The sequence below is a fragment of the Pseudophryne corroboree genome, chromosome 10, assembly GCF_028390025.1.
Source record: "Pseudophryne corroboree isolate aPseCor3 chromosome 10, aPseCor3.hap2, whole genome shotgun sequence".
Lineage (NCBI taxonomy): Eukaryota > Metazoa > Chordata > Amphibia > Anura > Myobatrachidae > Pseudophryne > Pseudophryne corroboree.
The window spans coordinates 280,770,714-280,795,889 of record NC_086453.1 but is presented as its reverse complement, the minus strand read 5'-3'; the positions used below and the strand labels follow the sequence as shown (position 1 = coordinate 280,795,889).

General features: G+C 46.7%; 1 protein-coding gene across 1 annotated transcript in view; it reads left to right on the top strand.

The window, feature by feature from the left end:
* The first annotated feature begins 434 nt into the window (after positions 1 to 434).
* BACE1 (beta-secretase 1) overlaps positions 435 to 25,176 on the top strand; it is an 84,429-nt gene continuing 59,687 nt past the window's right edge. Inside the window, exon 1 of the mRNA XM_063943317.1 lies at positions 435 to 1,193. Within this exon, the coding sequence (XP_063799387.1) occupies positions 930 to 1,193 (264 nt within the window). The 5' untranslated portion in view covers positions 435 to 929. The remainder of the gene's footprint in view (positions 1,194 to 25,176) is intronic.

Below are 25,176 nucleotides of genomic sequence, written 5' to 3'. Positions count from 1 at the left end.
ACCCGTGTCGATCGTGTGAACAACACTGGTCGCTAGCCAGGTTATTTAAACTGGACCCTTTCACACTGAGCAAAAACCCGTGTTGCTGTGCGTTCACATGCAATAGCCCAGGTTATTTCTGTCAGTGTGAAAGTGATATCACGGAGTTAAGACCCAGGAATTTGCAGGCGCGCTGGATTCGGCTAATTCCCAGGTCACATGTGTGAAAGCAGCATACTACGCAATCAGCCAATAGTAATTTCTAGCAACACGATATATACATCAAACACACATATACCTATATATACACACACACACACAACACACACACACACACACACACACACACACACCTATGTTTATAAACTCTGGAAAGGAACTGAGTGAGACAATGGAGAGTTCCCTTTGATAAGAGATATGTGGCCACCTGACTTCCTCCAGTTCCCCAGGAATGTTACAGTGTATCAGCATCAGCAGCATCACAGGTCAGGAATCACAGTCTGCGTCCCTGTGCCAGCAGCAGGAACTACATCTCCCATAGAGCTGCAGCAAGCCCCCTCCTCCTACAGCATCATAGGATCTATCCTCCTCCGCAACTCACTGTAGAGACAAGGAGGGGGAGATCGACAATTCAGCCTGGCACCAACAGGAGAGGGGCTGAGAGGGAGGGTGAGAGACCCTGGAATGAAGTAAGCCCTCAGCCATGGTGAGGGAGGGGGCAGGGATTTATTCTCAGGCCTTGTGCAAGGAAGCAATCCTCCTGGTCCTCCTCCCTGCAAGTCTCTAGACCAGAGCATCCTTCATCCTCAGGAAGAGGGAGGAGGAGGAGAGAGACAAGGTCTGAGCTGACATGGAACACTGAAGACTCTGAGGCTGCTGCTGCTGCTGCTCTGTTAGACAGAGGTACCTGTTTTGGGGATTCCCTGACTTGGAGATTCCAGGGTGGAAATATGGAGATCCTGGTGATTGCACGTGCCAGCAGCCTCTTGCTGGTACTGCTACCCAGCTTCCTGCCAGTTCCCGGGCAGGTGGCCATCAAAGTACCCCTGAAAAATTATCCAGGCCTTGGAGCAGTTCTCTCTAACAGAGCCAAGCGGTTTACAGAGGATGAGATGGGACAAGACATCAACTTCATGGACATGAAAGACAATCTGAGAGGAAAGTCTGGTCAAGGGTACTATGTGGAAATGAGGGTGGGCACTCCTCCACAGATGGTACGTGACAATCTTATGCCAGCTCTTGAATGTTGTGTACCTTTGCCAGTCTGTGGGCTATACAAATGCACAGTAATCATTTATGTCTGAGGGTTTTGCTAACTGATTACATGGGCAAGGCAGAAATGCACTTTCCTAAACAATTTAGAAGTCAATAAATGAGCACACAGGCTGCCAAAAAATGAGACAATCCGCTACTGTCTCGTAATTTTCAATTACGAGACAGTAATACATTTCCTATTATCATACAGTATAGAGATAGTGACAGAGCCTGCTCATTAATGAGTCATATCTACTTCTCGTACATAATTATATTCTTCAGATATTCAGTTTATGACCAAGGGACAGATCTATTATCGGAATCCAGTAACATTGTCGACAGTTACCATGTCTACATTCATAATGTAGACACCACAATATCGACACTAGAATATCAACATAGTTCAACATGTTGACATCCTCTGAATGTTGTCATGTTCACAGTGTTTACATGAAATGTTGCCATGTGAAAAGTTGTCATTCTTAGGATGCCGACAGTTAGGTTCATGCACTGTGGGGAGGTTTAGGCTGCGGGGTAGTAGGGTTAGGCACTAGAGGGTAGTTAGGGTTAGGCTGCCTGTTAGGGGCTGCTGGGAGGTTAGGGTTAGGCAATTTGAGGGATGGTCAGGAGAGATCGGTATGAAATACCTACAATCAAAATACCGACGGTCAGAATACCAACAGCAATTGACCGACGGTCAAAATACCGACATGGTCAAAATACCGACATTTACAATATAGACAAGGTCAAAATACCGACATGTAAAATGTCGACAGGTCAAAATGCAGACATGAGATTTTCATAGTGTTTTGGTGTGTATGTCGACATTGGTCGACATGGACGCCATATAAGTGTACCGCGTCCGCTCGCCAGGCTTCGGGTACGGTGCCTCGCTGTGCTCGGCACTCTATTACATTCTCCCTCCAGGTCCACTGGGATGGTAAAGTATGAACAAGTCGGTTTCAATTAAAAAATAATGAAAAACTCATGTCGGCATTTTGACCTGTCAACATTTTACATGTCGGTATTTTGACCCTGTCGGTATTTTAAATGTCGGTATTTTGACCTTGTCTGTATTTTGACCATCGGCCAATTGCTGTCGGTATTTTGACCGTCTGGATTTTGATTGTCGGTAAGTTGACTGCATCCCGGTTAGGGTACACCCTCTGAGGTCAGTGGCAGAAGTGATGGTCACATGATTGCCGTGACCCAGAAGCCGCACAGGAGCCTCTGCAGCCATCGGGAACAGGAAAGTGATCGCTAGATCATCATGATATCATGCTGACATGTCATCACTGTAGACATGGTTACTGTCAATATGCTAATATGCTTGCTTTGCAACAGTGCCGATATTCTCATGTTGACCTAATCTTGTCAACATGATAGCTGTCGACCTAACATACCACATGCCTAATATCTATCACATAGCTTATCAGCTTACAACAAGCTGAGAGTCAATATTAAGGAACTTCAGTATTTTGGCCAAAAATATCTGAAAACACACAAAAAAAAGCTAATGCAGAGTTTAACGTATTCCTGTCTGCAGACTGTATCTTGGGTGTTTTTGGTATGCTCTGGTACCAATCGTGCGCAAGTACAGGCAATGCAGAGTTGTAGTACTTCAGTCACATCTCTGCATGCAACTAATTTGGCGTAACTGGGATGTACTCAGAGGCGTAACTCTGGGAGGCAACGGAGTCGGCTGCCGCCGGGCTCCTGACCTGTAGGGGGGCACCTCTCTTCCCATTTGGTGTGTTCAGTGACACCATTCAATTAAGTTAATTAATAGCCGGTGCAGGGCCGTCTTTCCGTATGGGCTCAATGGGCTCTTGCCCAAGGGCCCCAGGAGTATAAGGGCCATAGGCTGATAGCTGAGGGTCCCCTCTTTCCAGGGGTACCAGATTTTTTAAAATCGGCCATGGGGAACCGGAGATATCCGACCTCAAAGTAGTGGTCCCCATCCAAGCCTGTTAATTGCTCTTCCCAGCCAGATATCTCGGGTTCTGTCTAACTTAGAGTTTTTCTGAGGGTATAATCCAAAAGCTGCAACTCTCTCCTTTTGGTGGACACTGGCAGCTTGTCTCTACTATGCCCAGAACCAGAAAAATCAGCCTTCAAGCAGCTGGTCCCTGCTTCAGCTCCACACGCCTAATATGCAGTTTTAGGTTTTCATTGCTGAATTGCTCTGGCACCTGAACTCTGAGCCCTAATTCCCCAGTACCTTGTGAAAAGTGTGACTCTCTAGTTTTTTATCCCATTCAAAGCTAAGAAATATATTTTCAGGAACTTGAGATATCTGCAGTCAAGCAAGCTGCCCTCATACCAGAAAATTATAAATACTAAGCCCACTCCACTATCCACCCCTCCCCTACGTATTAAACACCCCCTACCACTCTAAAAGTCATGTACCAGGGCTTCTTCATTCAGCCCAATGCCCCTTTCTACAGTTTAGCCCCATTTGTGCAGTAAAGGAGTAATTAGCAGAAATGACTGCTCCAGGTCCTACATGCTTAGCGGAAGATAGAACACCCCCCTACCACCCGCGGGACTTCAAAGCTGCCACTGATAGCACCCCCCTCCCCTACCACTGGAGGATGGGTAGGGGGCCCAGTACATTGCTGTGCCCAGGGGCCTACACTGCTGTTAAGACAGCCCTGAGCCGGTGCTATCTATGACAAGTGTTTTACCCAGGATTAGAACCCACGACCTATTACAATGGAAGCAGACACCTTACTCATGAAGCTATTTGCTCCTGTATAGGAAGCATGAGAATTTTAACTATATGAAGTTACTTCTCTCATAATTACTTAGAATTCTCATGCTTCATGTACAGGAGCAAATAGCTCCATCAGTAAGGTGCCTGCTTCCAGTGTAATAGGTCATGATTTCTAGTCCTGGGCATGACACTTGTAAAATAATTGTCAGAGAAATAATCAGCATTACAAGTGACTGAGCAGATCTATGTATTGTGTGCCTACACACTACATAGATCTGCCTAGTTGCAATGGGTTTGAACTAACAATTGTAATAGTTAGAATCTGCAGGCTTGCTATGCAGGAGGAAATATCTCTATTATACCCCTTTCACACCGCACAAATAACCCGGTATCGACCCGGCATATTGCCAGGTCGACACGGGTCAGCGGGCGGTGTGAAAGCGCCATAGCTGAAATCCCGGGTGGCCTGACCCAGTAATTCAACCCGGGAATAAAGTGTTATTCCCGGGTTGAATACCGGGTCAATGTCAGCGTGAACAGGCTCCCGGGTTGATGCGACCCGGGATACGTTCACTACAACAGGGAGAGGAGGCGCGGAGATGATCTCATCTCCCAGTGCCGGCTCCGCCCCCAGCTGCTATGGCAACCATACCGGCATATTGCCAGGTCGGGGAAGCCAGTGCAGATCCCAACCAGGAAGGACCCGTTTCCAATTCCCGGGTGGGATCCGTCATTGGCGGTGTGAAAGGGGTATCAGTAAAGTGTCTGCCTTCAGTGTAACAGATATTGGGTTCTAATTCTGTGTATGACTCCTAAGAAATGTGTAATTTAAAATAAATGACAATTAAATATATATGCTTTTTTATTTAGAGAGGTGTGTGTGTGTGTGTGTGTGTGTGTGTGTGTGTGTGTGTGTGTGTGTGTGTGTGTATATATAAAACAAAAGGTAACCCTTTTTTTGCGCTATACCACTAATCTCAAACCACTATGAAATACCCTCTGTCAGATAAGGTAAGAGTAGATATGGAATAGAAAAAGATTCTCGTGGGAGCCAATACGCCTTTAGTATGACAATATTTAAAAGTTTTTATTCATACACAAACTAACGATATTTGTAACCTAAAAATTTGTCATTGGTACAAATTTCTAAAAATTCAATAAAACAATATAACAATCTTATACATAAACATTTTTCAGTTTATGTGAGGAATTTACAGTCAGGTGATCACAGTCAGAACTTGAAAGAGATGTGTCTCCAACCAGATGCTTGTGGTAAAGGCTTTATTAACCCAATATCGCGACTGTGACTGTGATCACCTGACTGTAAATTCCTCACATCAACTGAAAAATGTTTATGTATAAGATTGTTATATTGTTTTATTGAATTTTTAGAAATTTGTACCAATGACGAATTTTTAGGTTACAAATATCGTTCGTTTGTGTATGAATAAAAACTTTTTTTTTTAAACATTTCTTTCTTTATTGAAGCATTTCTTTGAATAAAATAACAATAGATACAATGACATTGTAAGTATCAGTCTAAGAATGTAACAGCAGGACAGACGGATATATCATGGTGTTTACCAAATACAATATATGACTTAAAAAGGAGTCAGTATACAAGCGGTTTGCATAAAATTCAAAAATACCAGATATCCTCTATAAATATGTCGTATATTCACAGAGAGATGGGAACACATCGGGGTATCTAACTAGCGCCATCAAGTTCTATGGGAGGGTCTCCAAGAAAGACCCTGGTTTCATACAGGGTCGGATCTAGACTTTTCTTTTAGGGGGGGCGGTTTACTGTTTAATTTTGACCCCTCCCCTATCCAGTCCCAACTCCTCCCCTCTTCAGTCTTGACTCCTCCCCTATCCAGTCCCAATTCCTCCATCACACAAATAAATATATTTTAAGTTTATTTGCTTTATTTTAAGCAAAACACTAAATAGCTATAAATAACAACAATGAAAGCAACAAACAACCGACGCCAGAGTCCCAGTGACGACAGCAGCGTGTCCCCTTGCGGACTCGCTGCACTCACCACGTTCCAGGCCTGGTGGTGAGCTTTGCTCGCCACACTATTAAATTCCCCCTTGGGGGGTGGTGTGGACAACCCCCCGAGTAGGAATTAGGGGCCCCATTCGGGATTCCGTCTGCTGGCATTTCCTTGGCTGTCGGGATTCCGGCGTCTGTATCCTGATCGCCGGGATCCTATATGCCGGGAAAGTGACTGCTTCCCAATTAACCACCTACTGTACATGGTGGCCCCGCTGTTGTCTCACAAATAAGTAGTAGTTACCACTGTCTTCAAGTTTCTACATAATATTGGTCCTATAATGTGTATCAAACAGTCTATATATCAGTGGGAGAGATCCCTTGATTATAAATGACACCCTAATAGCTGGTAGGGATATATTGCCAGCCAAGCAGGTTTAGGATTTGTTAGTGGGTGTTTGGTATAATAATCACTTCTACAACACATCAAATCAAAGTTCCCCAATATTACATCTTCCAAAGATATGTTCATCATAATTTATGACACGTCATGTACAGTTGTGATACCTAAAGTATAAAAGGTTGTAATCCCCTAATATTAGGGTATAGCAAAAAAATATATTAAATTAAAACAAATGTCTGGAGTAATTATTCTCATCTATTTCTCATCTTAATATGAGGTGCTGAAATAGAGTCAGTCAATCAAGTTTTATGATATGTTGACATTGTTATGAAATACAGTATTATAAACCTTGATGATTGACTGACTCTATATAAGCACCTTATATTAAGATGATAAATAGTATAAATGTGATAATAACTATAATTACTTAGAATAATTGTATCAATCAGAGATCTTTGGGATACTACCAACATTTATTGATACAAATGGTAACAAGTGGCATATTATTACCCCTTACGGGTGGTATTCAGTGTGCCGGCTGTTCAGTATACCGGCGCCGGAATCCCGACACCCGGCATACCGACAACTATTCTCCCTCTTGGGGGTTCGCAACTCCCCTGGACGCGCGCCACCGTGCCCGCAGCGTGGCAAGCGTAGCGAGCCAGCAAGGGGCTCATTTGCGCTCGCCCAGCTGTCGGCATGCCGGCGGTCGGGATCCCGGCGCCTGTTGCTGGGCGCCGGTAACCCGACCGCCGGCAAAACATACTACACCCACCCCCCCTTACACATCTCCAATGCCGGATCCCACCTGGGAATTGGAAACGGGTCCTTCCCAGGTGGGATCCGGCTTTGGACCTTAGAGGCTGCCTTTCCCAACCAAGTAATTTGGCGGGTCGTCTTGCTATGGGGGGTGGGACTGGAAATACATGTGATCTGTGTGGAGTTTATGTTTTTGTCATGTGAAATTTTAAAATTATTAAACAGTACTTCACTATGGGGGTCATTTTGACCTGATCGCATGCTGCCATTCATCGCAGCGTAGCGATCAGGTCAGAAGTGCGCATGCGCCGCAGTGCGCCGGCGCATGGCTGACAGGCGACGGCTGTCATTGCCTAGCGATCGACTCTTCCTGATTGACAGGCAGAGGTGTTTGCTGGCCGGGAGGAGGCGGCACGGCGGCGTTTGGTCACCGTTTTGTAGGCGCGGTCCGTCCAACGCAGGTGTGGCTGGTCCGCAGCGGCTGTGTGACGTCACACACAGCCGCTGCGACCCGGGCAGCGACGAGTAGCTCCCGGCCAGCACACAAAAGCTGCGCTGGCCGGGAGCTACTCCTGAAGTACAAAAACATCGCCGATGCTTTTGTACTTCTACGACGGGGCTGGGACTGACATGCGGGGCGGGATAGAACCTGTGCTGGGCGTCCCCCCGCATGTCAGTGTGGATGATCGTAGCTGTGCTAAATTTAGCACAGCTACGATCAGGTCGGAATGACCCCCCCCATATTTTCTTATCCCATCCATTTTGGGTACATTTGAATGAGCCTAATGAGACGTATGCTGTGAGATGTGACATCTGCTGTATCCGAAGTGGCCTATTTATGAACAACCTACATATGCAGTAGCGCTGGATCTCTCCCAGTGATATATAAACTATTTGATGCATATTATAGGACCAATAATATACAGGAACTTGAAGACAGTTGTAACTAATACTTATTTGTAAGACTACAGCGGGGCCACCTTGTAGGTGGTTAATTATATGGTGAAGACAATTCCAAGTTGATACTTCATAGAATGTGTACGGTGTTATTTATGAGAAACTAACCAAATAGAGGACAAATTAGCAGACACAGGTTTTTTTGTATAGTATTTTTATACACACTTTCTGTACTTTTACGCTCGTCTCTATAGTTTTAATATAGGACGTGATATGTCATTTTTAACATTATGAAATACAAGGTATGTTTTAAAACCTACTGTATAAGGGCACCTACAGTATTACAGACACCCTTTATCGTATTGTACATATGGGAGACTAAACCTGTAATACCCTGCCTAGGGAATTTAACAATAAGATCTCTTACCGGTTGTATGGCCCCTCTGCAACAGGCTGGTCCCTGTGACTGACTGGCAGGATGGTCCCTGTGACTGACTGGCAGGATGGTCCCTGTGACTGACTGGCAGGATGGTCCCTGTGGCAGACTGGCAGGATAGTCCCTCTGGCTGGTCTCTGGGTGCAGGAATGCAGTGTGCTCTCACTCTGTGCAGCAAAGTAAAGTGGAACACAGGACAGAAAGAAATGGAACGCACAGTTCCATTATGCTTCCTCTTCCTGTGTACAGTGTACACAGAACAGGTTCTACCCTCCCAACACTATACTGTTTCTATTAGCCCACAGGCCTGTCATGTAACTGTAGCCACGCCCCCAGCACACAGCCACTTCCTGACCTCGTCTTATCAGCACTGTTTAGATGCCACAAGAAAGCAGTCTCAATCAACAAAATATGTTGATTTACTGCCGTCCAGGCCAAAGGGGTGAGTGGGGAGGAAGGGCACCTGCTGTGAGATGCTGCGTCTGGGAGCTCGGCTCGGCGCCACTGACAATAGCTGACAGCCAGCTGAGTGAGGAAGGGAGGAGGGAGGAGGGAGCAGGACTTCACAGACAGTTTGTCTGCCTGTCGGACGGAGTTTGCTAGGGGGGGCGACCGCCCCCATCGCCCCCGTCTCTATCCGTGCCTGGTTTCATACCAAAGTGTGTTGCGAAAGCATTGACCAATGGCCTCCTTAGTGTGTATAGGAAGTGTTTCAACAAAACTCTCCCATGTTTCAAAAAAGATTTCCGTGCGAGACTCTTTTTGCAGTGAGGCCTCCAGCCAATCCATATGGCAGATAAAAAAAAGTTTGTCCCTAAACATTTCCAGTGTCGGAGCAGAGCTATGGACCCACATTTGCAGGATAGCTTTCCTAGCTGCCGAGGAAATTGCCAACAACAATCTCCTGACAGGTTTGGAAACTCTAATGCCAGGGGGTATAATTCCAAATATGGCCCATTCCGGTGTAAGGGGAGTGTAACTCACTAATCGCTGAGAAGCAAAGCGCCATATTGCTAACCAGAACCTTCTCAAAAGCGGGCAGGCCCAGAAGCAATGATATAGGTCGGCAGAGGGGTGGCCACACTTCGGACAAGAAGAGTCAGCTAGTAGGCCTATCATGAATCCCCTGTGGGGAGAAATGTAGGATCTGTGGAATATGCCTAGGTACATTTCAGTGTATTTGGCGGCTGGAAACGTGGTTATTGAAAAATGTAGCATGCTTAATAGCCCCTCTACTTCTAGATTGGGGAAGTGTTCCAACCATTGTGCTATTCCAGTTTTGTATACCGAATGGTCTAGTGCGGTGTGGAACTGTTTATAGTAGAATGAGATAGCCCCTTTAGCTTGTTCTGGTCTCATCAATATGTAATCTAATTGGTTCCCCCAATCAGTTGTGGGTATCAATTTGGAAATTTTACTTATATAATGTTGGGCTTGAAAAAAAGCAAAATTCTGTGGACCAATATCAGGGAATTTAGATAGGGCCTCTACATATGTTAATGGTTTATGGGATTTAGGATTAAGGAGTTGGTCTATGTTACATATTCCCAGGGTTTTACATTCCTTGAAGGGGGAGGCGGCTTCTCCATTTTGGAAGCCCGGGTTATTTAAAAAGGGCAAGTGGATGGATATATGTTTGTGTAGTTTGTATTTGTGTCTCAAAGATAACCAAACTTTCCTCGTGGTCATTAAGAGGGGGTTGATCATTAAGTCAGGTGAAATCTCGGCGTCAGTCAAGTGAATAATATTGTCATACTAAAGGCGTATTGGCTCCCACGAGAATCTTTTTCTATTCCATATATATATATATATATATATATATATATATATATCTATCTGGGAAGGGTGACAGTAGGCGCTACTCCTTTCTCTGTATATGGATAATCCCTTTTAGTATATCGTAAATGTTGAAATTCTTGAAAACACTCCCCCTATCCTTTTTAGGGGTACCCGCCTTTTTTCCAATAGGTATGTTGTTCAGACAGTAGCTCCAAATTTCTGAAAAAAACAAATGAAAATAGGCGCCTCCTAGTGTAATATTGTCAAATCTTAGGTACCCTTCACCAATAGCCACACTCTAGTGAATTGAAGGAGTACCGTATTAGGTGGAATTCCAACCACCTGATGATAAGTTGTGTATCACTCTGTCACGAATCTGTTATCTCCCTTGGTATCAGTATCGTCTAGGCAGGAAATAACTTGGTGGTGTTCTGACATATGACCAGTCTCATGCATAAAAGACAAAAAGCAGGAGCACCAATAGTGTAATACGTTTAAAAACACATTTATTAAAACAAAATTCCTAGGTATGTAGTTGCCCGTACCCAGGGCCGGTGCTAGGGTGTTCGGCGCCCTCCTGCAAACTATCAATTTTGCGCCTTTCTACAAATACAAATGTGACCGATCTCATCCTCAAAGCTATAACTAGACATTTTGGTCCCCCCCCCCCTCAAGATCCATAAATATAGGGTCATAAAAAAATTACATAAAATATAGGGGCGTAAAATAATTATGACGCACAGTAGTCTCCATCATTCAAAATTACACCACACAGTAGTACCACTTATATACATTACGCCAGGTAGTGCCCCTTATATACATTACGCCAGATACAGCCCCCTTTTACATATTGCACCAGGTAGAGCCAGTCACACATTATTCCAGGTAGAGCACCCTTTTACACTTTGCGCCAAGTAGAGCACCCTTTTACATATGCCACTTCCCCCAGCAGGGGGAAGCGCCAAAAATATAGGGGCCACAGAATAGTACCAATTCACATTACACCGCACAGTAGTGTTCGCTAGTCACATTACACCGCACAGTAGTGTTCGCTAGTCACATTACACCTCATAGCAGTGTCCATTAGTCACATTACACCGCACAGTAGTGTTCGCTAGTCACATTACACAGCACAGTAGTGTTCGCTAGTCACATTACACCTCATAGTAGTTTCCATTAGTCACATTACACCGCACAGTAGAGTTCGCTAGTCACATTACACCGCACAGTAGTGTTCGCTAGTCAGATTACACCGCACAGTAGTGTCCGTTGGTCACAGTACAGCGCACAGTAGAGTCCGTTAGTCACAGTACACAGCATAGTAGTGTCGGTTAGTCACATTACACTGCACAGTAGTGTTCACTAGTCACATTACACTGCACAGTAGTGTCCGTTACTCACATTATACTGCACAGTAGTGTCCGTTACGCACATTATACTGCACAGTAGTGTCCGTTACTCACATAACACCGCACAGTAGTGTTCGCTAGTCACATTACACCTCATAGTAGTGTCCATTACACACATTACACTGCACAGTAGTGTCTGTTAGTCACATTACACTGCATAGTAGTGTCCATTAGTCACATTACACTGCATAGTAGTGTTCACTAGTCACATTACACTGCACAGTATTGATCGCTAGTCACATTACACTGCACAGTATTGTTCGCTCGTCACATTACACCACATAGTATGTCCTTTAGTCACATTACACTGCACAGTAGTGTCCGTCAGTCACATTACACAGCACAGTAGTGTCCGTCAGTCACATTACACCGCACAGTATTGTCCGTCAGTCACATTACACTGCACAGTAATGTCCGTCAGTCACATTACACAGCACAGTAGTGTCCGTTAGTCACATTACACAGCACAGTATTGTCCGTCAGTCACATTACACAGCACAGTAGTGTCCATCAGTCACATTACACAGCACAGTATTGTCCGTCAGTCACATTACACAGCACAGTAGTGTCCTTTAGTCACTTTACACAGCACAGTAGTGTCCGTCAGTCACATTACACAGCACAGTAGTGTCCATCAGTCACATTACACCGCACAGTAGTGTCCGTCAGTCACATTACACAGCACAGTAGTGTCCGTCAGTCACATTACACCGCATAGCAGTGTCTGAAAAAAAGAAGAAAAAAAAGGCGGCTGACAGCGCAGCCAGGGGTCAATCTTACATCAGATGCATCGGCAATGTAATTGCGGATGCATCGGCAGGTGGCGCTACACATGCTGGGCAGCCTTGCTTTGTGCTGGGCGGCCCTGAGCATGTGCAGAGATGAACGCAGATCCGGCTGCGTATTCAGCGATCTGCGTTCATCTCTGAATGACCCCCTATGCCAGGTACAGCCCTCGTTCCCTCCACAGTGCGGCCCCGGTACCTGCAGGAGGTCCCGGCTCGGGCGCTGCTCCTCCTCTCTTCTTCGCCGGTTTCTTGCAGGCTCCATTACTCCAATGGCTCTTTAGTAGTGATGAGCGGGTTCGGATCCTCGGGATCCGACCCGCCCGAACTTCACCTTTTTTTTACACGGGTCCGAGCGACTCGGATCCTCCCGCCTTGCTCGGTTAACCTGAGCGCGCCCGAACGTCATCATCCCGCTGTCGGATTCTCGCGAGATTCGGATTCTATATACGTGCATTGAGATTGATAGGGAGAGGACGTGGCTGGCGTCCTCTCCGTTATATTAGAAAAGAACAGAGTAAACTGAGTGACTTAGTTATGTGGGGAGGATTGGGGACGGGGAGCAGCTGTTAGGGAGTACAGTGCAGGGTTTACCACCAGTGAGTTAGTTTAATCCTTTGTTTCTCTGCCTGAAAAAAACGCTCCACCATATCTGTGTTCAGTGTGCTGCACTGCTGCATGATATATCTGTGCTGAGTGCACTGCTCACACTGCCTAATTGTGGGGACTGGGGAGCAGTTATAGCAGGAGTACAGTGCACAGTTTTGCTGACAGTGACCACCAGTCCAGTATACGTTTGTCTGCCTGAAAAACACTCCTGTGGTGTTTTTTTTTCTTCTTCATACTACTTTAGCAGTCTGCTGACAGTGTCCACCAGGTCCATTATATACAGTATATTATATATAAGCAGTACGATAGGCCACGGCTGTACCTACCTCTGTGTCGTCAGTGCACTCGTCGTCCATAAGTAATATAATACTGTACTTACTATCCATCCATCTACATTGTATACCTACCTGTGGTGGGGTTTTTTTCCTTCATACTAGTTTAGCAGTCTGCTGACAGTGTCCACCAGGTCCGTTATATACAGTATATTATATATATATAAGTAATATAATACTATACTTACTATCCATCCATCTACATTGTATAACTACCTGTGGTGGGTTTTTTTTTCTTCATACTAGTTTAGCAGTCTGCTGACAGTGTCCACCAGGTCCGTTATATACAGTATATTATATATTTATTATTTATTTATTATTTATTTATATAGCGCACACATATTCCGCAGCGCTGTACAGAGAATATTTTGCCCATTCACATCAGTCCCTGCCCCAGTGGAGCTTACATTCTATATTCCCTACCACATGTACCCGCGCACACATTCACGCTAGTGTTAATTTTGTTGGGAGCCAATTAACCTACCAGTATATTTTTGGATTGTGGGAGGAAACCGGAGTACCCGGAGGAAACCCACGCAAGTACGGGGAGAATATACAAACTCCACACAGTTAGGGCCATGGTGGGAATCGAACCCATGACCTCAGTGCTGTGAGACAGTAATGCTAACCATTACACCATCCGTACTGCCCATATATATATAAGCAGTATGGTAGGCCACGGCTGTACCTACCTCTGTGTCGTCAGTGCACTCGTCGTCCATAAGTAATATAATACTATACTTACTATCCATCCATCTACATTGTATAACTACCTGTGGTGGGTTTTTTTTTCTTCATACTAGTTTAGCAGTCTGCTGACAGTGTCCACCAGGTCCGTTATATACAGTATATTATATATATAAGCAGTACGGTAGGCCACGGCTGTACCTACCTCTGTGTCATCAGTGCACTCGTCGTCCATAAGTAATATAATACTATACTATCCATCCATCTACATTGTATACCTGTGGTGGCTTTTAGTTGTGCGCATTAAAATATGGAGAACAAAAATGTGGAGGTTAAAAAAATAGGGAAAGATCAAGATCCACTTCCACCTCGTGCTGAAGCTGCTGCCACTAGTCATGGCCGAGACGATGAAATGCCATCAACGTCGTCTGCCAAGGCCGATGCCCAATGTCATAGTACAGAGCATGTAAAATCCAAAACACAAAAGATCAGTAAAAAAATTACCCAAAAATCAAAATTAAAAGCGTCTGAGGAGAAGCGTAAACTTGCCAATATACCATTTACGACACGGAGTGGCAAGGAACGGCTGAGGCCCTGGCCTATGTTCATGGCTAGTGGTTCAGCTTCACATGAGGATGGAAGCACTCATCCTCTCGCTAGAAAAAAGAAAAGATTTGCGGCAAAAGCACAGCAAAGAACTGTGCGTTCTTCGAAATCCCAAATCCCAAAGGAGAGTCCAATTGTGTCGGTTGCGATGCCTGACCTTCCCAATACTTGACGGGAAGAGCTTGCGCCTTCCACCATTTGCACGCCCCCTGCAAGTGCTGGAAGGAGCACCCGCAGTCCAGTTCCTGATAGTCAAATTGAAGATGTCACTGTTGAAGTACACCAGGATGAGGATATGGGTGTTGCTGGCGCTGGGGAGGAAATTGACAAGGAGGATTCTGATGGTGAGGTGGTTTGTTTAAGTCAGGCACCCGGGGAGACACCTGTTGTCCGTGGGAGGAATATGGCCATTGACATGCCTGGTCAAAATACAAAAAAAATCAGCTCTTCAGTGTGGAATTATTTCGACAGAAATGCGGACAACTGGTGTCAAGCCGTGTGTTGCCTTTGTCAAGCTGTAATAAGTAGGGGTAAGGACGTTAACCACCTCGGAACATCCTCCCTTATACGTCACCTGCAGCGCATTCATAATAAGTCAGTGACAAGTTCAAAAACTTTGGGCGACAGCGGAAGCAGTCCACTGACCACTAAATCCCTTCCTCTTGTAACCAAGCTCGCGCAAACCACACCACCAACTCCCTCAGTGTCAATTTCCTCCTTACACAGGAAAGCCAATAGTCCTGCAGGCCATGTCACTGGCAAGTCTGACGAGTCCTCTCCTGCCTGGGATTCCTCCGATGCATCCTTGAGTGTAACGCCTACTGCTGCTGGCGCTGCTGTTGTTGCTGCTGGGAGTCGATCGTCATCCCAGAGGGGAAGTCGGAAGACCACTTGTACTACTTCCAGTAAGCAATTAACTGTCCAACAGTCCTTTGCGAGGAAGATGAAATATCACAGCAGTCATCCTGTTGCAAAACGGATAACTGAGGCCTTGACAACTATGTTGGTATTAGACGTGCGTCCAGTATCCGCCGTTAGTTCACAGGGAACTAGACAATTGCTTGAGGTAGTGTGCCCCCATTACCAAATACCATCTAGGTTCCACTTCTCTAGGCAGGCGATACCGAGAATGTACACGGACGTCAGAAAAAGACTCACCAGTGTCCTAAAAAATGCAGTTGTACCCAATGTCCACTTAACCACGGACATGTGGACAAGTGGAGCAGGGCAGACTCAGGACTATATGACTGTGACAGCCCACTGGGTAGATGTATTGCCTCCCGCTGCAAGAACAGCAGCGGCGGCACCAGTAGCAGCATCTCGCAAACGCCAACTCGTTCCTAGGCAGGCTACGCTTTGTATCACCGCTTTCCAGAATACGCACACAGCTGAAAACCTCTTACGGCAACTGAGGAAGATCATCACAGAATGGCTTACCCCAATTGGACTCTCCTGGGGATTTGTGGCATCGGACAACGCCAGCAATATTGTGCGTGCATTACATCTGGGCAAATTCCAGCACGTCCCATGTTTTGCACATACCTCGAATTTGGTGGTGCAGAATTATTTAAAAAACGACAGGGGCGTGCAAGAGATGCTGTCGGTGGCCAGAAGAATTGCGGGCCACTTTCGGCGTACAGGCACTGCGTACAGAAGACTGGAGCACCACCAGTAGCAGCATCTCGCAAACGCCAACTCGTTCCTAGGCAGGCTACGCTTTGTATCACCGCTTTCCAGAATACGCACACAGCTGAAAACCTCTTACGGCAACTGAGGAAGATCATCACAGAATGGCTTACCCCAATTGGACTCTCCTGGGGATTTGTGGCATCGGACAACGCCAGCAATATTGTGCGTGCATTACATCTGGGCAAATTCCAGCACGTCCCATGTTTTGCACATACCTCGAATTTGGTGGTGCAGAATTATTTAAAAAACGACAGGGGCGTGCAAGAGATGCTGTCGGTGGCCAGAAGAATTGCGGGCCACTTTCGGCGTACAGGCACTGCGTACAGAAGACTGGAGCACCACCAAAAACACCTGAACCTGCCCTGCCATCATCTGAAGCAAGAGGTGGTAACGAGGTGGAATTCAACCCTCTATATGCTTCAGAGGATGGAGGAGCAGCAAAAGGCCATTCAAGCCTATACATCTGGCCACGATATAGGCAAAGGAGGTGGAATGCACCTGACTCAAGCGCAGTGGAGAATGATTTCAACGTTGTGCAAGGTTCTGCAACCTTTTGAACTTGCCACACGTGAAGTCAGTTCAGACACTGCCTGCCTGAGTCAGGTCATTCCCCTCATCAAGCTTTTGCAGAAGAAGCTGGAGGCATTGAAGGAGGAGCTAAAACAGAGCGATTCCGCTAGGCATGTGGGACTTGTGGATGGAGCCCTTCATTCGCTTAACCAGGATTCACGGGTGGTCAATCTGTTGAAATCAGAGCACTACATTTTGGCCACCGTGCTCGATCCTAGATTTAAAACCTACGTTGGATCTCTCTTTCCGGCAGACACAAGTCTGCAGAGGTTCAAAGAACTGCTGGTGAGAAAATTGTCAAGTCAAGCGGAACGCGACCCGTCAACATCTCCTCCTTCACATTCTCCTGCAACTGGGGGTGCGAGGAAAAGGCTACGAATTCCGAGCCCACCCGCTGACGGTGATGCAGGGCAGTCTGGAGCGACTGCTGATGCTGACATCTGGTCCAGACTGAAGGACCTGCCAACGATTACTGACATGTCGTCTACTGTCACTGCATATGATTCTCTCACCATTGAAAGAATGGTGGAGGATTATATGAGTGACCGCATCCAAGTAGGCACGTCAGACAGTCCGTACGTATACTGGCAGGAAAAAGAGGCAATTTGGAGGCCCTTGCACAAACTGGCTTTATTCTACCTAAGTTGCCCTCCCTCCAGTGTGTACTCCGAAAGAGTGTTTAGTGCCGCCGCTCACCTTGTCAGCAATCGGTGTACGAGGTTACTTCCAGAAAATGTGGAGAAGATGATGTTCATTAAAATGAATTATAATCAATTCCTCCATGGAGACATTCACCAGCAGCAATTGCCTCCAGAAAGTACACGGGGACCTGAGATGGTGGATTCCAGTGGGGACAAATTAATAATCTGTGAGGAGGGGGATGTACACAGTGAAAGGGGTGATGAATCGGACGATGATGATGAGGTGGACATCTTGCCTCTGTAGAGCCAGTTTGTGCAAGGAGAGATTGATTGCTTCTTTTTTGGTGGGGGCCCAAACCAACCAGTCATTTCAGTCACAGTCGTGTGGCAGACCCTGTCGCTGAAATGATGGGTTCGTTAAAGTGTGCATGTCCTGTTTTTACAACATAAGGGTGGGTGGGAGGGCCCAAGGACAATTCCATCTTGCACCTCTTTTTTCTTTCATTTTTCTTTGCGTCATGTGCTGTTTGGGGAGTATTTTTTTAAGTGCCATCCTGCTTGACACTGCAGTGCCACTCCTAGATGGGCCAGGTGTTTGTGTCGGCCACTAGGGTCGCTTAGCTTACTCGTCACACAGCTACCTCATTGCGCCTCTTTTTTTCTTTGCGTCATGTGCTGTTTGGGGACTATTTTTTTAAGTGCCATCCTGTCTGACACTGCAGTGCCACTCCTAGATGGGCCAGGTGTTTGTGTCGACCACTAGGGTCACTTAGCTTAGTCGTCACACAGCTACCTCATTGCGCCTCTTTTTTTCTTTGCGTCATGTGCTGTTTGGGGAGTATTTTTTGGAAGGGCCATCCTGCGTGACACTGCAGTGCCACTCCTAGATGGGCCAGGTGTTTGTGTCGGCCACTAGGGTCGCTTAGCTTAGTCGTCACACAGCTACCTCATTGCGCCTCTTTTTTTCTTAGCGTCATGTGCTGTTTGGGGAGTATTTTTTGGAAGGGCCATCCTGCGTGACACTGCAGTGCCACTCCTAGATGGGCCAGGTGTTTGTGTCGGCCACTTGGGTCGCTTAGCTTAGTCACACAACGACTTTGGTGCAGCTCTTTTTTTCTTTGCATCATGTGCTGTTTGGGGACTATTTTTTTAAGTGCCATCCTGTCTGACACTGCAGTGCCACTCCTAGATGGGCCAGGTGTTTGTGTCGGCCACTTGTGTCGCTTAGCTTAGTCACACAGCGACCTTGGTGCGCCTCTTTTTTTCTTTGCATCGTGTGCTGTTTGGGGACTATTGTTTTGAAGTGCCATCCTGCCTGACACTGCAGTGCCACTCCTAGATGGGCCAGGTGTTTGTGACGGCCACTTGTGTCGCTTAGCTTAGCCATCCAGCGAACTCGGTGCAAATTTTAGGACTAAAAATAATATTGTGAGGTGTGAGGTGTTCAGAATAGACTGAAAATGAGTGGAAATTATGGTTATTGAGGTTAATAATACTATGGGATCAAAATGACCCCCAAATTCTATGATTTAAGCTGTTTTTTAGGGTTTTTTGAAAAAAAACACCCGAATCCAAAACACACCCGAATCCGACAAAAAAAATTCGGTGAGGTTTTGCCAAAACGCGTTCGAACCCAAAACACGGCCACGGAACCGAACCCAAAACCAAAACACAAAACCCGAAAAATTTCAGGTGCACATCACTACTCTTTAGTATGCTGTCAGTGACGAGGGGGAGGGAGCGGGTACTAATTACTTGGGCCTGGGACTTATGGAGGGGCCCGAAGGGGGCCCTGGTCCGCTACACTCCCACCTTACTGGGCAGCAGCAGCAGCTCTCATCTTGGCAGCACAGCACATGCTGCAGTGTGCTGTGCTGCAGTGCGGCAGAGAGGCTGCTGCTGCTGCTAATACTGATCCACTCACTGTGTGTTCCTGTATGGGTGAGTGGGGGGAGTGTGATCACAGTGATCACACTCCCCCCAGGAAATGATCCTGGCTGAGGGCTGGGGGGCTCAGGGATCGGGCACTGCACCCACCCTGCACTGTGCAGCTAGGACTTTAAAAAGAAACACCCGAAAGGGTCGTGGCCACGGCTCCCGCGATTAGGCCATGCCCCCACCCTCTAAGCAGATCGGGAATCGGGATGTTAGCGGCGCAGTGTGTGGGCTGAGGCCGCACACTGCATACACACTTTGGGGAGGAATACACACACTCTGGGGAGGAGGAGAGGGAGGGAGCCGTTCTGCACGCTGCCAGCGCCGCTACCTGTCATCCACTGTGACAGGCGCAGCGGCAGCTGGCAGCAGCAGGGATGCAGAGCAGGGAGAGGTTGAGCGCCTCTTCAGTTTGGCGCCTCCCTGCACTGCATCCCTTTGCTGAGCGGCTTGCGCCGGCTCTGCCCGTACCATATGAAATAATAAAATCAGCTTATCTGTAAAATGTAGTCTCAGTCCACAGGATAAACCTTATCCTGTGGACTGAGACTACATTTTACAGATAAGCTGATTTTATTATTTCATATGGTACGGGCAACTACATACCTAGGAATTTTGTTTTAATAAATGTGTTTTTAAACGTATTACACTATTGGTGCTCCTGCTTTTTATCTTTTATGCATGAGACTGGTCATATGTCAGAACACCACCAAGTTATTTCCTGCCTAGACGATACTGATACCAAGGGAGATAACAGATTCGTGACAGAGTGATACACAACTTATCATCAGGTGGTTGGAATTCCACCTAATACGGTACTCCTTCAATTCACTAGAGTGTGGCTATTGGTGAAAGGTACCTAAGATTTGACAATATTACACTAGGAGGCGCCTATTTTCATTTGTTTTTTTTTCATATATATATATATATATATATATATATATATATATATATATTTATTTATCTTGCCTCTGGGCAACTGGGACGAACTAGATGTACTGGAGTATTATCATGTAGACAAAGTTATGTGTGGTTGCGTATACGCAACTGTGTGCTATGCAGAAATGGATGGAAATGCAACTATGCATGTGCTCAGGTGTATCATTTGTAACAATTACACAGCCCAGTAGAGAAAAAAAATGTTTAGCTGCCCAGGCTATTTGAACGAATTTAGGGTATTTTGGGGTTTGCGGAATTAAAAGGTTTTTCCGAATTGTCTCCAGTTCTTGAGATAATATTTACCCTTATTTAATGGGGAACATATGGTCTTATTCAGAGATGGACGCAGCCAATGTATTCGCATGCAGCGGCTGCATCCATAGGTTCTTCACAAGCTCACCGGCCATAGTGCGCTTGCGTGACCCTTCACCCTGCGATCGCATCCCGGAAGGATGCAATCGCATGGTGATTGACAGGTGATGGGTATCCAGGGGCGGCGTTGGGGGGGTGGAGATTGTGAAACACAGGCATGTCGGGGCCAGCCTATGACATCGCCTGTGTTTCCTGCGTATGGAAACATGTTGGCGGTGCCCCTGCCTACGTAGCCAGGCTGTGCAGGCAGGGGTCGACCTCTATTGTGGAGCGGCGCCGCACATGCTGGGTGGTCTTGCCTTGTTCTGGGCGGCCCCCAGCATATAAGTATGTGGATGCAGATTTTTCTTTAGTTTTTTTTGTGGGGGGGGTTATCACATCAGTGCACCCAGAGAGGTCATGTTCAGCTGTGTAAAGAAGCTAAACCCAACCAAAGTAATGGGTGCAACATGAAAAGCCCTGTTTGGATGGCCAAACGGGTAATTTTTCTCTCATTTCAGCTCGTGATCTGAAATGCAGGTGCAGGCAGCTAATCATGTCCGAATGGAGCAACAATTGAATAGCTCCATTGGGTGCCATCTACTGTGACAGTTGGTGTTACACAGTGCAACTGCCAGGTGCCCTGAAAAATGTGAACGGTGTGGGGTCCTGAGGACCGAGTTTTAAAACTGTTCTAGAATATTCAATATCTGTATGTAAATGATCGGCCACTGTCAGTTGGCAGTTGAGAGGTTCATGTGTTGTGTTTTTCTTGTTTCTCATACGTCCTAGAGGATGCTGGGGATGGCATCAAGACAATGGGGTATAGACGGTATCCGCAGGAGACATAGGCACTCCAAAGACTTTTAATTGGGTGTGAACTGGCTCCTCCCTCTATGCCCCTCCTCCAGACCTCAGTTTTAGAAATGTGCCCAGGTCGACTGGATGCACTCTGAGGAGCTCTACTGAGTTTCTCTGAAAAGACTTATGTTAGGTTTTTTATTTTCAGGGAGATCTGCTGGCATCAGACTCCCTGCTTCGTGGGACTGAGGGGGCAGAAGCAGAACCAACTTCCTCAGAGTTTAATGGCTCTGTTTCTGGCTGACAGGACACCATTAGCTCCTGAAGGGAACTGAACGCTAGCCGTGTCTAGATGCTCACTCCCACAGCACGCCGTCACCCCCCTCACAGAGCCAGAAGTCAGAAGACAGGTGAGTAAGTAAGTGACGGCTGAGGTGCGGCGCGGCTGGCGGGCCCACACACACAGGCACTGCAGGGTGCAGGGCGCGGGGGGGGGGGGAGCGCGCCCTGGGCAGCAAGAAAATACCTCACACTGGCTAAAAGGGGGCATATGATGCCGTTGGCACAGCCCTACCCCCGCTAGTATAAATATTGTCATGGATACTGAGGGGCGGAGCTTCTTCCTCAGGCAACCAGCACACTACTCAGCACCATTTTTTCTCTTTCCTCAGGCTGCAGGGAACACGCTGGTCCTCTCCTCCACTTCTGACAAGTACAGGGTGCTATAAAGGGGGGGGCGGCACAAAGCGATTGTGGTGCATTTGATAGTGTATATTACTATTTAAAAGCGCTTTTGGGCTGTGGACATACTGTGTTCACAGGCAGTACTGGCGCTGGGTTTGTGAACTGGCTGTTCCTATCCTGTGTCCCTCTGACAGATTTTACTGTGGGTCTGTCCCCAAAATAAGTCCCAGAGTGTCTGTGAGTGCGGTGTACACGTGTGAGGCATGTCTGAGGCAGGGAGTTCCTCCCCGGAGGAAGCCATTTTAGGGACACAGAGTTGTAATGTGGTGGCGCTACCGGCAAACCAAGAGCCTGCATGGGTGAAAGAGCTACGTGACAGTATGCATCTGATTAACCGTAGATTAGATAAGTCTGAATTTAAGGCTGCATGCTGGAGAAAATCTGTGGAAGATGTGATTTTTCAGGATGCTGTTATTCCTTATGGGGGCGGCCCCTCTGGGTCACATAAGAGACTAGTTGTAAACACTGATACTGACACGGATACTGATTCTTGTGTCGACAATAGTGAATCCAGAGAGATAGATCATAAATTGGCAAAAAGCATACAATATATGATTGTGGCTATAAGGGACATATTGGAGGTTACAGAAAGCACTCCTGTACCTCAGGAGAAAGCTTATTTCTGTAAGGAAAAAAAATCCAAAGTCACGTTCCCTCCTTCACACAAACTAAATGCTCTGTTTGAAGGGATGTGGGTGAATCCTGATAAAAAAAAATTCGTATTCCTAAAAGGGTTCACATAGCTTATCCTTTCCCGGTTGAAGACAGGAAAAAATGTGAGTCACCCCCTGTGTTAGACAGTGCACTTTCCAGGTTGACAAAGAAGTTAATTCTCCCTGCTCCTGGCACGGCTTCTCTTAAAGAGCCAGCAGACCGCAAAATGGAAACGACATTGAAATCCATTTATGTTGCCAATGGTACACTGCTCAGGCCCACTATTGCCTGCGCATGGGTGAGTCACGCTATTGAAAAATGGTCAGAAAGCGTGTCATCAGAAATTGACACGATTGATAAAGATGAGATACTCCTTAAGTTAGGGAATATCAAGGACGCTGCCGCCTACATGCTGGAAGCAATGAAGGATATTGGACTCTTGAGTTCACAAGCCGCTACCATGGCAGTATCGGCTAGGCAGGCGTTGTGAATTTGCCAGTGGAACACGGATGCAGATTCCAAAAGAAACATGGAGGCTCTCCCATATAAAGGTGAGGCCTTATTTGGCGATGGCCTGGATGCGTTGGTCTCGGCGGCTACCGCAGGTAAGTCAACATTTTTGCCCTTTGCGCCTATCACCTGTCACCCGCAAATGCAGTCGTTTCGGCCCAATAAATACAAAAAGGCAAGAGATTCCCCCTACTTTGCAGGTAGGGAAAGGGGCAGGGGAAAGAAGCCCACACCGGCTCCAGGTTCCCAAGAGCAGAAGTCTACCCCTAATTCTGCCAAATCCCCAGCATGACGCTGGAACTCCCTTGCGGGAGGCCGCTCGGGTGGGGACACGTCTCAAACTCTTCAGCCAGGATTGGATTCTGTCTGGCCTGGATCCCTGGGTATTGCAAATAGTATCCCAGGGATACAAACTAGAGTTTCAAGACGTTCCCTCATGCCGATTTTTCAAATCGACCTTGCCAGCTTCTCCGCCAGAGAGAGAAGCAGTAACAGCGGCAATCCAAAAATGATGTCAAGAACAGGTTATAGTCCTGGTACCGTTGTCACAAAAAGGGCAGAGTTTTTATTCAAGCCTCTTTGTTGTTCCGAAGCCGGACGGCTCGGTCAGACCGATCCTAAATCTAAAAGATCTGAATTTCTTCCTGAAAAGGTTCAAGTTCAAAATGGAATCACTTCGGGCAGTGATTGCCAGTCTGGAGGAGGGGGACTACTTCGTTTCGGTGGACATAAAGGATGCTTACCTGCATGTTCCCATTTATCCTCCTCACCAGGCTTATCTTAGATTCGCGATTCAGGATTGCCATTACCAATTCCAGACATTACCTTTTGGTCTCTCCACGGCGCCGAGGGTATTCACCAAGATGATGGCAGAGATGATGGTCCTCCTTTGTCAGAAAGGAGTCAATATAATCCCTTATCTGGACGACCTCCTGATAAAGGCGAGATCCAGGGAGCAGTTATTACAAAACATATCCCTCTCCCTGTCAATACTCCAACAACACGGGTGGATCATAAATTACCCAAAGTCACAGTTGGAACCGACGACAAGGTTGTCTTTCCTGGGGATGATTCTGGACACAGAAGTTCAGAGAGTATTTGTTCCGCTGGAAAAGGCTCTGTAAATCCAGAAACCGGTAAAACTGATATTGAAACCATCAAGTGTGTCGATCCATCAGTGCATTCGGTTGTTGGGGAAGATGGTGGCGGCCTACGAGGCCAAACAGTTTGGCAGGTTCCATGCCAGAGTATTCCAGTGGGACCTGTTGGACAAGTGGTCGGGGTCACAACGACACATGCACAGAAAGATAATCCTGTCGTCAAAAAACAGGATTTCGCTCCTGTGGTGGTTGCACAGCTCTCACCTGCTAGAGGGACGCAGGTTCAGGATTCAGGACTGGGTCCTAGTAACCACGGATGCAAGTCTCCGAGGCTGGGGAGCAGTCTCTCAGGAAGAAAACTTCCAGGGACGTTGGTCACAACAGGAAGCCTGCCTTCACATAAACGTTCTGGAGCTAAGAGCCATTTACAACGGCCTTCAACAAGCGTTACATCTTCTTCAAGACCGTCCCGTGCAGATCCAGGTGGACAATGTAACAGCAGTCGCATACATAAACAGGCAGGGTGGAACGAAAAACAGAACGGCAATGGCAGAGGCGACAAAAATCCTCCGCTGGGCAGAAAAATATCTAC